The sequence below is a fragment of the Ursus arctos genome, unplaced genomic scaffold (genome assembly GCF_023065955.2).
Source record: "Ursus arctos isolate Adak ecotype North America unplaced genomic scaffold, UrsArc2.0 scaffold_14, whole genome shotgun sequence".
In the NCBI taxonomy this organism is placed as follows: domain Eukaryota; kingdom Metazoa; phylum Chordata; class Mammalia; order Carnivora; family Ursidae; genus Ursus; species Ursus arctos.
In genome coordinates, this window is record NW_026622808.1 from 53,156,843 (window position 1) to 53,170,860 (window position 14,018).

At 33.9% G+C, this 14,018-nt stretch overlaps 1 protein-coding gene across 4 annotated transcripts in view; it reads left to right on the forward strand.

Moving 5' to 3' along the window:
• PPP4R2 (protein phosphatase 4 regulatory subunit 2) overlaps positions 1-13,040 on the forward strand; it is a 52,908-nt gene extending 39,868 nt beyond the window's left edge. For all 4 annotated transcript variants that reach the window (XM_026501246.4, XM_044385015.3, XM_048226677.2 and 1 more), the window contains 6 exons: positions 4,875-4,968; positions 6,539-6,576; positions 7,435-7,509; positions 7,728-7,871; positions 8,596-8,885; positions 9,139-13,040. In XM_026501246.4, the coding sequence (XP_026357031.1) occupies positions 4,875-4,968; positions 6,539-6,576; positions 7,435-7,509; positions 7,728-7,871; positions 8,596-8,885; positions 9,139-9,458 (961 nt within the window). In that variant the 3' untranslated portion in view covers positions 9,459-13,040. The remainder of the gene's footprint in view (positions 1-4,874; positions 4,969-6,538; positions 6,577-7,434; positions 7,510-7,727; positions 7,872-8,595; positions 8,886-9,138) is intronic.
• Positions 13,041-14,018: the final 978 nt, after the last annotated feature.

The following is a 14,018-nucleotide window of genomic DNA, read 5'->3' on the forward strand; positions in this document are numbered from 1 at the left end:
TTTTATATTCTTGGTGATAACTGAGATACATTTAAGCTAGTTTTTACCTGAATAGTTCAAGTCGGATTTAAGTAATTCTGTTAACTAAGGCATAGTATAAATGTAGCTGTTCATAGAAAATAAGGACATAAGAGAAATGACATCTTTATGCATAAAACTTAAGTGAGCTGTCTATTTTAACATTTTTCATAACATGTCTGATTTTATGGTTCTTAGTTTTTATTTTATTTTTATTTATTTATTTTTTTAAATCAAGAGAAAACACTTTTTTTTTTTAAAGATTTTATTTATTTACTTGACAGAGAGACAGCCAGCGAGAGAGGGAACACGAGCAGGGGGAGCGGGAGAGGAAGAGGCAGGCTCCCAGCGGAGGAGCCCGATGTGGGGCTCGATCCCAGAGTTCCGGGATCATGCCCTGAGCCGAAGGCAGACGCTTAACGACTGAGCCACCCAGGCACCCCTCTCTTAGTTTTTAGACTCAGATGGTCTCTGTGTTATATTTTATATTCCTTTATTTTTTTTCATGAGGAAAGTGGCTTGTGTTACAAAGGAGTAATCAATTATCTGATTTTTATCTTAGATTTCTGAATTAAATGCATTTTCCTTTTCTGAATGTCTTCTTTCCAACTGAATACCTTGTATACATTCAGAATATTTGTGCATCTTGATGAAACATTTAAATAGACTAAGATAAATTTTAGTCAAACTGTAATTTCGCAGTTTAAAATATAAGATTGGAAATTCTTCCTTTAGGTGTTGGCCTTATTGTTTAAAATTTCTTTCTGTTAAAAATAGCATTGAAGTGCTAATTCATGCTTAGATGTCTTTCTCTGATGTTCAGCCCCTTTCCTGTTATTTGAATTCTCATAGCCTTCAGGTATGTAAGACTTAACGAGTATTAAGGGCTTGGGTGTGGAAAGGGGGAGAGAGAATCTCAAGCAGGCTCCACACCTAATGGGGAGCCTGATCCAGGGCTCTGTCTCACAACCCTGAGATCATGACCTGAGCTGAAATCAAGAATCGATGCTTAACTGACTGTGCCACCCAGGTGCCCTGATACTTTTTTTAAATTCAGTGAATGGGTACACATTGCAGTCAAATTCAGATATACTCTATAATTAATGTAAAATGTGTTAGTTGCTCTCCTTCGAATTAAAATGAGTATTTTAAAAGACAGAGATAAACTTTTGGTTTTGTTCCTCTGTAGTTGGTCTGTGGAGTGTTTGTAAACAGCTTTCTACAGCCTCCATTAATTAGTGGGTGAGATCAGGATGATGATAGGAACTAAGATTTAATGAACATCTTATAAAATATTTCAGGCACTTTCACATGGTTTATATACATTATATTTTATTTAGTCTTAATGATAATCAGTAGTGAGAAGTATACTTTCAGAATTCCTGTTTCCTAGATGTGAACATGAAACTTTGTGATAAATTCAGCTTGGACACGGTCTCTCAGTGGGCTAGCAAGTATACCTTTTTAACGACACTACCTTATAATTTGTACATCGGCGGTAGACTGGACATCAGTGTTCTGTTGTGTTTCTGAGTAAATACCATTTGAAAGGACCTGTCACTTTTGGATCCTTAATGTAGGTTTTCCCCCCCCCCCAACTTTAATTGGATTTTGTAGACACACTTTTTTTTTTTAAAGTTGAAAATGCTAGCTAGTCATGTTCCTTTTAAAAGCGCCCCCCTACCTGCCCAGTTCCTTATGTAATCTTAGTTTTTATCTTAGGGTGGCAGGCAAATAGGTATTATATTGCAGAGTAAACTGAATATATTCTATTTGAAATAACCCCGGATATTTTTCTGTTAAGTTACTTATTTTACAGTGTACAGTTCCAATGAACATCCTTACCCCATTTCTCCACATTTAGGGACTCTGGTTCAGATTTTTCATTGTGTGCATTTTTCCTTTTTTTCTTTTTAGCACATAGGGTCTTAATTTAGTTAGTGATTTTTACTGGAGAAAGTTTTAATATTTTCAGGAGTTAGAATAAACTTTTGTATGCTATGTCTAAAGACTGACAGAGAGCAAACCTGGCATATAGTTTTTGTACCATCCATTCATTTTGGAATTGTTTATCTGGTTTATTCTTATACCTCCTTTTAAAGATCTTAGATTAAATGTTCCAGGTTCAGGCTTGCTTCCTTGGCATACAGTTTATTGTGTCTTGATAACATTGTGTACAAAATTTTATTAACATTTATTGTAGCTATTTACATGCTCTGATTTCTAGCTTGTGGTAGACTTTGATATTTACCTAAAAGGTTAAAAAGTACAACTGTGTAAAGGGACCTTCAGTGCAATTGTTAGGGTCATATTAATGTTTCCAAAGGATACTTTTATTTACAAGTAATACTTGTATTTTAGCCTGCATACGCAAGGGGGTGGGTATTATATGACATTTTAGTGCCATCTGTTGGACACTTCGTAAAATACCTCAAAAGTTCCTGAAAGTGTCTTTAAGGAGTAAACAGATTTTACCATAGGCTTTTATTGCTAACAGTGCTGTGCAGACATAATACATTTTCCTCCTAAAGGCAGTATTATTTACCAACACGTGCATTGTTAATAATTGGCTACACTTTTACTTATCTTCCTGAAGAAAATTAGCCAAAACATGTAAACATTATTAAACAGAAAGTTTAAAGATACTTATGTTTTAAAGCTGTTTTTAACTTAAGGGAAAATACTGGTTTTTGGTATTTGAAAGAAATTTAGTTGGAGGAAAAGACATAGATAATATCTGTTGAAGTATTTGTCAGTTAAGTATTATTTGAATATTGTTAACACTGGGTGCTATTTTGCTTATTTTTGAATAATTATACACTTTTAATTGTAGTATCACTATGAGTTAGTTAATGAGGGAATAGCATAGGTGGAGTTTGTGTGATTGAGGTTTGGAAAGTAGTGAACTTGTAGAAGGGGCAGAGGTGCAGGTATACCATTAATACTCAGAAATCAAGGTGGTACTGCATTTCAGATGTATATGTGTACACATAACTTGTATATTGAACCTAATATAAAGGAGGAGATCCTTCCCTTCAGCTTTCAATCAAATCTGAGTTTTCAATTTGTAAACTCATGTTGTTTATTATGTACGTAGCTTGGGAAAATATTTTCCTAAATTTTTTAATGCAGTTAACAGTTTTGTGTATTAGCTATAGGTTTTCCCTTAGTGGTATCTTTATAGGAATGAATAGAACAGTAAGCTGTTTCATTATTAGTAATGTTGGTGTGCAAAACTAAGATTCTTAGTTTTGACTGTGTGTGTACTCCACTTTGACCATATTTTCAAAAGGAAGAAACCATATGCTTTCTCAGAAACCCAAAGGACTTTCCTTTAGCAGTTATGGTGAACATCAGAGTTCTGTAATTTCTAGTTGCTTCTGAGTATTTGTGATATGAGACACACATTCTGTCTTTTAGTTAGCACTCAGTCTTTTGTTGACCGAGAGATAGTTTTGTGATTTTTAGGTTTTGATGCTACTTGAGAAAAGGTTTATTCTTGGCCTCTCATAAGTAAAATGTTTATTTTTGTATGAATAACGTACACTTTATACCTTTTCAAAATTTGTTATAAACCTGACACTGACTTTTTGTAAGAACATAAGAATAATATTGATGCAAAGAATATAAGAACTTAAATATAGTCTGTCCCATTAGAAAATAAACAAGATTTTAAGTAGGAATAATGGAGAGGAGGACAAGGGATTTGAAGTTAGAGACACTGGGTTTGAGTCTTGGCACTATTATGCACTAGTGGCTTTCCTTTGTGGGAGAGTATTGTGTCAAAATGCCTATACATAGTAAAGAACTTTGTGAATATTAACTCTTAATTTGAGGTTTTGTAATTCTCTTTATAAGGAAAATAAATAGATTTGAATGGCATATAATGAAGTCTGAAGTTTATGTTTATACTTTTTAGCTGTGTTTGTCCTATCAAATGCTTTTATGTTTGCTGTTCAGACTGTAATTGTGAGGAATGCTAATAGTATGTGAGATAAATTTTTTTTAATATTTATAAATGATTTTAGTTCCAACTTATATCAGTTTTGTATTTGGTATGATCAGTTGAAAATTTGATTATGGTAAGGCACTTATCAAAATATTGATTGTGTTTGTGTGTATTTTATATCTGATGAAACATAGATTGTATGTAAAACTGACTATGGAGCAGAACCCCCCCCCCCCTTTTTTTTTAAGATTTTCTTTATTTGAGAGAGAGAGAGAGAACATGAAAGGGGGGAGGGTTTAGAGGGAGAGGCAAACTCCCCGCTGAGCAGGCAGCCCAATCTGGGGCTTGATCCCAGGACTTCTGGATCATGACTTGAGCCGAAGGCAGATGCTTACCCGACTGAGCCACCCAGGTGCCCTTGGAGCAGAACCCTATTTATAATACTTTTTCATTGAAATCATTTGCCTTGTTCTGTCTGATAACAAAGCATTTGTAGTTTTATTTGGAGACACTGTAAAGAAATCTTTGTGTGCAAAGGAATCCTTGAGAAGTTCCTGTATTTAATAAACTGTAATTTGATTATTATTTGTGTTGCCTCTCTTGTAAACTTTAAATAATCATACTCAGAATGTTAAAATATATTTCTCCATTAGTTTTGAAACTTAAAATTTTGTGTTCTTTTTTAAATTGCTTTTTAAGGCAAGGGATTTTCTTGTTAAAAAGACAGGTATGCTTATTGTCTTGCCTATTTTTTAAGTCACTCATCTATTCATCCCCCTGTGGTAGCATTTTCTTTTGTTGCTTAATACATGGGTGACTAGATAAATCTTTAAATAGCAAGAGTGAAATGTTTCTAATTCTCTTGGTAATTAATGACCTCAAACTATAAAATTATATTCTTTTGCAGTATCCCTTTTACTATTCAGCGACTATGTGAATTGCTAACAGATCCAAGGAGAAACTATACAGGAACAGACAAATTTCTCAGAGGCGTAGAGAAGGTATTTATTTTATCATTGGGATTATATTAAACTTTAATCTATTTCAGAAGAGAGCACTGAGTAAGTTCTGTTTCAGGCACCTTTTCTTCGAATAGGTTTCCTGAAACCTACCTGAAGTTTTTCCAGATTCTTTTCCTAATTTGGGAAAAACTAAGTTTTGGAGTGAGATTTAATAGGAGGAGCACAGAGAGAGGACTTGTGATCAGTTAAGTTTGGGGAAAGCAGCTTACTGTATCTTCAAAATTCCTAGTATACATTAACATTAAAGGCTCTGCAAAGTTCTGGAATTGATACTTTGAACTTCAGTTGTGTTTTGCACACTTGTTTACCCATGGAATTCATTTTGGGATTTCAGAAGTGCACAACTTTGGAAAATCTGATAGAAAAATTTAACTTAGATATTGAGAAAGATGTAGATCAGAGTTAAGAATGAAGAAAGCATTGGTGTTTTTTGTGGGTAAGGGATGTTGTAAGGGAAGGGGATTTTGGATCCAGTAAACAATGTGATGAACAAAGACATCAAGGTGTTTGAGGGAATGAAAAGTAGGAAATTGACTTGTTTAGAGTGAAGAACCAGTGAAGGAGCCCTGTGGGAACCAAGATTGATTGGACCAGTAGGTTGCTAATTCCCTCTCTGATCCTAAAACGTAGTCCAATGTTCATTTTATGGTTCTAATTCAAATTCAGTTTATTCTACCTTGGAGCAGGACTAAACCCATTACTTAGTGTTTACAGTAGATCTTAGAGCCTTACTGGATTAATTTGTTTTGTTGAGCTTCCAGGCCCTTGATTTAATAAGATTCCTGAAGGGCAGGAAACTGAGATGATTCTTCAGTACTTATTTTCAGCTTATTGGACTTTTAATAATTAGATTTTGACAATCTTTGAATGAAGAGGCAGTCAGAGTAGTTGTACCAGGAGTGGCCCTGTCACCAAATCAGAACTGCAGCGTTTCATACTTGGGTGACCATGGACCAGTTACATAACCTAAGTCTCATTTTCTGATCTGTGAAGTATGGATAATAAGAGGGCTGTGGAGGGGATCAAATGAAAAACACTTTGGCTCATACTACACTTTTAATGAATCTTGACTATTAGTAAAGTCAGTATTACTGGGAAGATTATATTAAAAAGGTCTGAAGCTCTTTTTGTGTGTGTATGATGCTACTGCACATCAGACCTTTGATTGGATACTGCTTTTTAATTAAATTCATTATACATGGCCTAAATAGTTCAATCTCTAAGTATCTTGACATGATTTCGATCTAAAATAAGAGTGTGATTCCACTGGATTACATTTGATATATGATGTCAGGGCTCCAAAGTAGCTAGAGTAGAGTTAAAATAATACTGGCAGAAGGAGCAAATGGTTTAGTAGGTTGTTAGGTTTAGCCTGTTATTGTTTTAGTTTCTGTTGTTTGATTAAAAGTTTTCTACAATTTTATTAGTAAAATTGGAGTAGATAGGAACTTAATCTGCCAGGGTGATTTTGAGAGCTTAAAAACAAATGATTAAACTTAATGTCGTAGTGCTTTTCCTCCTATTAAAGCATCAATTTTTGTTATTGCAGAATGTGATGGTTGTTAGCTGCGTTTATCCTTCTTCAGAGTAAGTATAGAGATTTTTGTATTTCTGTATATACTGATTATATCATTTCTAATACATTAGTCTTTAAATTAGGTTACATTTATTTTACATGGAATGAAGCAGGATGACATTTATAAATACTGTGAACCTACCACCCAGTCCCTCAAGTAAAATATTACCAATGATATTATCTATATTTTTCTAGTAAAGAGGTTTGTATCAAAGTGATTGGTGATTTACTGTAATCTTAACGATTTGTGGATTTATGTACTGTCATCGTACTCAGGGCCCTGAGATCCCATCCTAGATACCTTACCATGGCGTCTCTGGGGCATAACTCCTAGGTTTGGAATAGTTCTTTGATGACTTTCCTCCTCATGATGGAAAAGTATTTCCAGTTGTCAAGATTTATATAGCAAATTAATGTGTTGGTTTAAGACACAGCCCTTGGCACTATTGATGTTTTGTTATGAGTGGTTATCCTGGGAATTAAAGCAAGTTTAGTGCTGTCCCTGGCTTCTACCTACTGGATGCCAGTAATGTCCCTCTTTCCCTGAAAAATGTCTTCAGACATTGCCAAAAGTCCCCTGGGACTGTGGGCTCCATGAAGGGGAGTTGAGAGGAGATTGTTGTCTCCTGTTAAGAAACACTGGATTTATAAAATGTGATTTCATAGACAATAACAGTTTGTTTTTGGAACTCTCACAAGAGTATACCTGCGTTAAATGAGATATTAAGGTAATCCCATACTTCTGTTTCTCACAGAAGTCTGTTTGGTTCTGTGACTATGAGATCGTGCAAAAGATCTTTTAGACTATGGCTCTTATCAGAATTAAAGAACTAAGCAATCTATAATAGTGTTTTTTTCTTTTCTCATAGAAAAAACAATTCCAATAGTTTAAATCGAATGAATGGTGTTATGTTTCCTGGAAATTCACCAAGTTATACTGAACGGTGAGATTGATTGCATTTTTCTAATTTTGAGAAGCACGTTCAATATACTTTCTTAAATAAAGTTGGGCATTTTATGGAAGATATAGGATACACTAAACAATTAATTTGGTAACCCTAAAATCAAAGTAAATACTTCTATGATGTGTTCACATAAGCAAACCTTGGGAGGGTGACTTCTTACCAAAACGGGAAAATGATGTTCATTTATCTTACCCTAGGTCTAATATAAATGGGCCTGGGGCACCCAGGCCGCTTAATCGACCAAAGGTTTCTTTGTCAGTCCCCATGACAACAAATGGCTTGCCTGAGAGCACAGACAGCAAAGAGTCAAACTTACAGCAAAATGAGGACAAAAATCACAGGTTTGTATGTGATTTGTATTTAAAAACAAAGTTTTCAAAATAGGTTGACATTTATCCATTATTTTCAAAAAGCACTCATTTTTACTATATACTGTTGTTTCGAAGAGCACAGCAAGTAAAGTTTTAGTGTGGTTTATGGCCTCTGGACATTTCAGCATTAGCACATGATGAAGATGGTCATACGGGAGGCTTAAAACTGCTGATTTGGGGAGATCCTATTTACAGTAGGATATTCATAAAGTAAAGTGGTTATGGTTATGTTTTCTATTTCTTGTTTTTGAAAGTAACCTGAAAAGAGAAAAGATTTGTAAATGAGTTGGAAATTTTGTGAGTTATTTCTCATTGTAGATCGTTAAAGGAAACCTTTTATTTATCTCCTATCTCAAATTTTCTGCATCACATTAAGAGAAAGCAGACTAAACGAGTAAGAGGTCTTAATGAGTACATCCATTTGGAAGACTTGTAGTTCTCTTATGGGAAGACGTTTAACTTACTGGAGAACTGAACAGAAATGTCATAACTTGTTGACTAGTTCTAGTGGGAAATATTCATGACACAGTTTAGGTTCCCTTGAAATTATTCTCTTGTGTTTTTCTTTGCCCAGATGTTATAATTTAACTTTGACACTGAAATACAATTTTAAAAATTATTAGACCTTAAAAATGAGAATGTGGAAGATGAAGAAAACAGTCTTATTAATGACACTTTAAAAAAACATTTACAGTGACTCTTCGACATCTGAGTCAGAAGGTTCCTCAGTGAGCCCTATAAAAAATAAACATCCAGATGAAGATGCTGTGGAGGCCGAGGGCCATGAGGTAAAAAGACTCAGGTTTGACAAAGAAAGTGAAGTCAGAGAGACAGCCAGTCAAACATCTTCCAGTGAAATTGCTTCGGTTATGGTAGAAGAAACAGAAGCATCGTCATCATCTCAGGATAAAGACAAGGAAAGTAGTTGTACCAGGCAGCACTGTACAGAAGAGGATGAAGAAGAGGATGAAGAGGAAGAAGAAGGTATTTAGAGACCATCTGTAAAAGGGTGGAGTAAGGAGATCCTCAAATTCTTGTACTTCATTTTGCGTGAAAGAATTTAACATAATGGAACTCCTTATAATGCTGATGTTGGGCTTTTCTCCCACCTGTATGTAGTTGCTGCTGAGTTTCAGGGGATATGATTTGAACTGTAGAATATCAGAATTCATGAAACTTAACTGTGGAGGTATTTTGAAAATAAAATTTAACTACAACAACATTTGCTTATTTTTAGAGTCTTTTATGACATCAAGAGAAATGATCCCAGAAAGAAAAAATCAAGAAAAAGAATCTGATGATGCCTTAACTGTGAATGAAGAGACTTCTGAGGAAAATAATCAAATGGAGGAATCTGATCTGACTCAAGCTGAGAAAGATTTACATTCTGAAGGTAGTGAAAATACAGGCCCTGTAAGTAGTGGTTCTGATTGCCATGAGACAGAAGAATTAGTGGGATCCAACTCCAGTAAAACTGGAGCGATTCTCTCAGAGTCATCCATGGAAAATGACGATGAAACCACAGAAGTCACAGATGAACCAATGGAACAAGACTAACTGTTTAGAAACATGTAGATGCAGTATTTTACATACAGTTCTGGTTTTACACTGTATAAAACTTTTATGTAATAAAGTGGACCTTTAGTTTTACAAGAGAAGCAGGTTGTAAAATAAAGTACTTTATGGGATAAATCCTGAAAGAGTTGTACATGTAAGAACTGTGAATATCAGCTCCTCTGGGTCCTGCGTACCGCTGACTTTTTTTCGGTCTGGTCAAATCAGTGGTTTGTGTATAGATTTTTTTTTTTTTTTTTAAGAATTAAAGTTTTTAAACTGGAAGGTAATAATTATAATTTTGAAAACCTTTTGGAGATTATCACATTTAGTTTATACATATGCAAGAAATCTTTTTGTCTTGTCTCTTTCTGACAACTCTAGCAGTTTTCATATTTTGGTCATAGTTTCAACATTTTAACATGTGAATTATAGGGTTTCATGCTGGTTTCCAGATTTTATTGTTTGACTATGTACAATGGAACTTTAAGTCATATATACATATATATATATATTATTCTAAGGGGGGAAATGTTATATTTTTCTGTTTCTATAAGAGATGAATACGGTGGATACTTTTTCTATTGGTAATGATTGAGTTCACCTCTTTCAGAAGATAGTTTTCAGTTTCTCTTCTGAGTAATTCAGATAAAATCTGGCCCTTGTGAAACCCTGGAAATAAGTCTGTTAAAATACCAGGTTAAACACATTCCAAGAGATCTGTTCAAACTAAAATTCTTTTGTATACTTCTGAGGTGCCTGAGAAAAAGACTTCATTATTTATGAGAAAATATGCTTTATCTTGGAAACTGTGTTCAAACATTAGCTTACTATTTTGTAGAATGCTGACATGAGACCATCTCAGAAGAACCCGGCAGGTTCCTTGACCTTTTGCTTGCTTTTCTGAACATTGTGAATATTACACATTTCTTTCTAAATTATTCTAGAGTATGCAAATGTCAATGGTATGAAACCCCACTGTACTGGAAGAATTAATATATTACTATAGTAATGTACTGGAGCTAAATGACTGAAGCTTTAGGGGTGCATAGAAACCACCATAATTTGTATGACATTTTGAAGTGAATTAAATATTTTTGAACATGCTTCTTCGACAGCCAGTGTTATATTTTTCAGATTAACACAAAGCACAATGATTACTCTAAACTCAATATTTTCAAATTCACATATTTAAAAGTCATGCAAGCTGCAACTTCCCTGTCAAAATTACTGGCTGCCAAATTTATACCTGTTTCTTCAGCTGTACCTTTTGATATTTAGAATTTTTAAATTTCTGTAAAGTAGATTTTGTAGAATGTAATGTGTTCACTGCCTTTGTGAAGCGGTATATAATTGTATAATTTCTGTGTGTAAACTGAATGCTTGGGCTTTCAATACAGTATTCATATAAAGCAATAAATATTAATGTTATGAAATATTCGAGTACATTTTTATCAAAATACAAAAGAATCCCTTTTTTAGTTTCAGATACCTGAAAATACACAGATGAACTTATAAAACTGATGCAAACAATTTCTGACACTGTATCATAATCTTTGGGGTGATGTGGGTGGCGACCACAACTTTTGCATTTTGACTACTTAAATTGCTATGAGAAAAATTACCAAAATGATTTGGCTCCGTTTATGTTGATAGGGTAAATATACTACTGACTGACTTGACTGTCAGGTTCACAGCAGCTAGATGATATGTTTAAGAATATGTCTAGTAGTTGAAATAAAAACTGCATTTTGATTTACTGTACCTAGGAGGGGAGAAAAATCATACATTGTAAATTTTTAAAAATTTTTTTGCAAAAATGGTGAAGCCAATTTTAAATGTGACATTCATTTGTAGTGACCTATTGACCTATTATTTTGTTGAGGGATATTTTGCCAATGAGAACAGATTTTAAACATTTTAAGTTTAGAAATTTTGAAATTTTCTTTAGAATATTTATGAAATTATTGTCAATAAACGTATTCTTTAAGATCCTGTGACCTTTTGATATTTTTTGTTTTAATTGTGCCATGGACCATTTGTAAACAAATCAATTTACATTTGTTGGTTATAAGTTGAAGATTAAGCGTCATGACTTTTGAGGTCTGTGGTTTTATTTGTAAACTTGCAATTGCTATTTTTGCAAGGGCAAATGTATTTCTTTATTAAATAAAGTACAATAATGGTGAATGTACCAAAATGCCATCACTTAACTCTATGAGAGATCTGCATTTTAATCTATAGTTTAATAGTTTTAATATTTATTAGATATTCATATGTTGATCATAGATCAAACTTGTTCCTGTTTATACAGATAATTGTAGAATGCTCATGGAATATCTCCTTTAGGGTAGGTGGAATACTTCTGTAGTTAAACTGGGAAACCTTGTTCAGCTGGTTTAAGATACTGATGCCCACTTGGAAGTAGATTTCCGCAAGTATGCATAGGTGCACTTACACAGACTTTGCTTGATGAGAATGTCAGTTCTAATAGTAACTGATTCAGATGTGAATTTTTTTAAAGGCTAATTTTAGGCACATTTTCTTAACACACATCAGCAAAGTCATTTAAAAGATCTAAATGAAGAAGCAAGACCTCAGTGATTAAAAATGTTATTTTCTTTTATTTCTTTTTTTTTTTTTTGGCCTTGAGCAGTTTGTTTACCTGTTAGAATCTAGACTCTGAACCCAACATGTAAAAAGAACTTGAAATCTGATGAGGATACAGAATATATGTGTAATGTTTTTAGCACTTTCCCCTTTTAAAAAAGTGAAAATATTATCCTAGTACATTTTAAAAAAATACATCTTTTCAGTTCTGAAAATGTAGCAAAACAGAAATGAGTAGTGGAAAATGTCATATTTTAAATGTTGATCATTAGATAAATTTCATCCAATTAGGGTTTATTTTAACTACACCCTTCAGCAGTGTGGACAGAGCAGTGGAATTCCCTGTCAGAGAGCTATAATCCTTTGGCTTGGAAAGGCATCCCAGAAATCCTGCACCAGAAGGTGTAGTCTCTTAAAGCATGGAGGTTCAGAGTACTTTGTTTTGCCGGTGTAGATAGGCATGTATTTATGCATTTTTGCATTTGTAAAATCAGTAATTTTTCAAATAATGTAAATGTAATATACTAGTTTACTTATAACGGTACTGGGCAGAATCTATAGCTGCTACAATGTTTGATTATGAGAAATGTAACGTGATAAGGATGAAAATGCAACTTGTAGAACCAAAGGAAATAAAAATTTTGGATAGTGTTTCAAATTGTCTTCTGAACAGGAGTTTCTTAATTACATTGGTTTTGATCAAATGAGGCTCAGTTCTCTCGAGATTTGTGCTAATCATAAAATGGATGAATGCAAAAAACACCTTGTAATTTTATGTGGAATTATTATAATTAGGTTTATTGGATTATTGGCCTAATAAGAATGCTAGTATGTATTGGTTAGGATACATCTAATATTTCACATTTAAAAAATAATCAGTACACTTTCTTCAGAATTTTATTTCAATTTGGAGCCTAGATTACTTTGCCAAATGTATTATTTTCATAATGCAATAAAATATAAATTAGAAGAATATCTTCATGTGTGGAATTACTTTATTTGCCATAATAGTTCACACTTCCCTCCCAACTCCTCATCCCCAGTCACTTCAGATGGTTTAGGATCCATAAGCATTTCCTGTTCTGTAAGGGAAAAAGCTTAATGCATGATTTTATTGTAGCTCTGTTTCTTAAGTGATAATGGTATTTCCGCATGGAGGGTGCCGCTGACTTGAATGGACAGCTCAAATCTGGTATCTGACAAAAATCCTGATTTACCTTATAAAAAAGTTCTCTTTTGGCATAATTTGGCACTAATTTGCATGCATGGATCCACAACATCTGTATTGGAGTCGTTTCAGAAAGGTCTCCTTCAGACAACTAACTACATGATTAGAAGCGTAGAATTGCCCTAACTGGTGAGAATGGATTCCGTTTTCTGAAAATTCTGGGTTCTTCCTTCTTTTATATGTTGCGTAGTAGATGATAGTAACACTTGGGCTTTTGGATTCAGAAGACTACTAATTAGCATATGCCTGAATTTAAATATTTTTAAATTTCAGCTTCTTCCTATTTGGTCTCTAACTTATCTGCAGTCAGCTTTATTTGGTAAGCGGAATTGGTAGTACAGAGTTTTTGGGGTAATGATAAAAAGACTTGCACTAAATAGGATGACGATGCACCATCTCTGGCCACTTGCCTTTCTAGAATTTTATCTCCTATTTTATTCTAATGGTTTTAGAGCAACAGACTTTTTTCCCTCCCCAAAATTTGGCATTAGAGTTTGTGGTTTAGGATTTATACTTCCAGGCTTTTTCTTCAAAAGGCAGTGGGTTTTTTAACTAAAAGTAATGACACAGAAATGCCAGGAATTCCGTTTCCCAGTCTGCACACTCCACTGTTTTACTGATGTTTATACTTGCCTCGTGCTTGGCAAGTGGTTAACAGTTGAAATCAGGTGGGCTTTGTGGATGCTGTCTGCACAATCCATTTTGGGATTGCTAAATTTACTAAT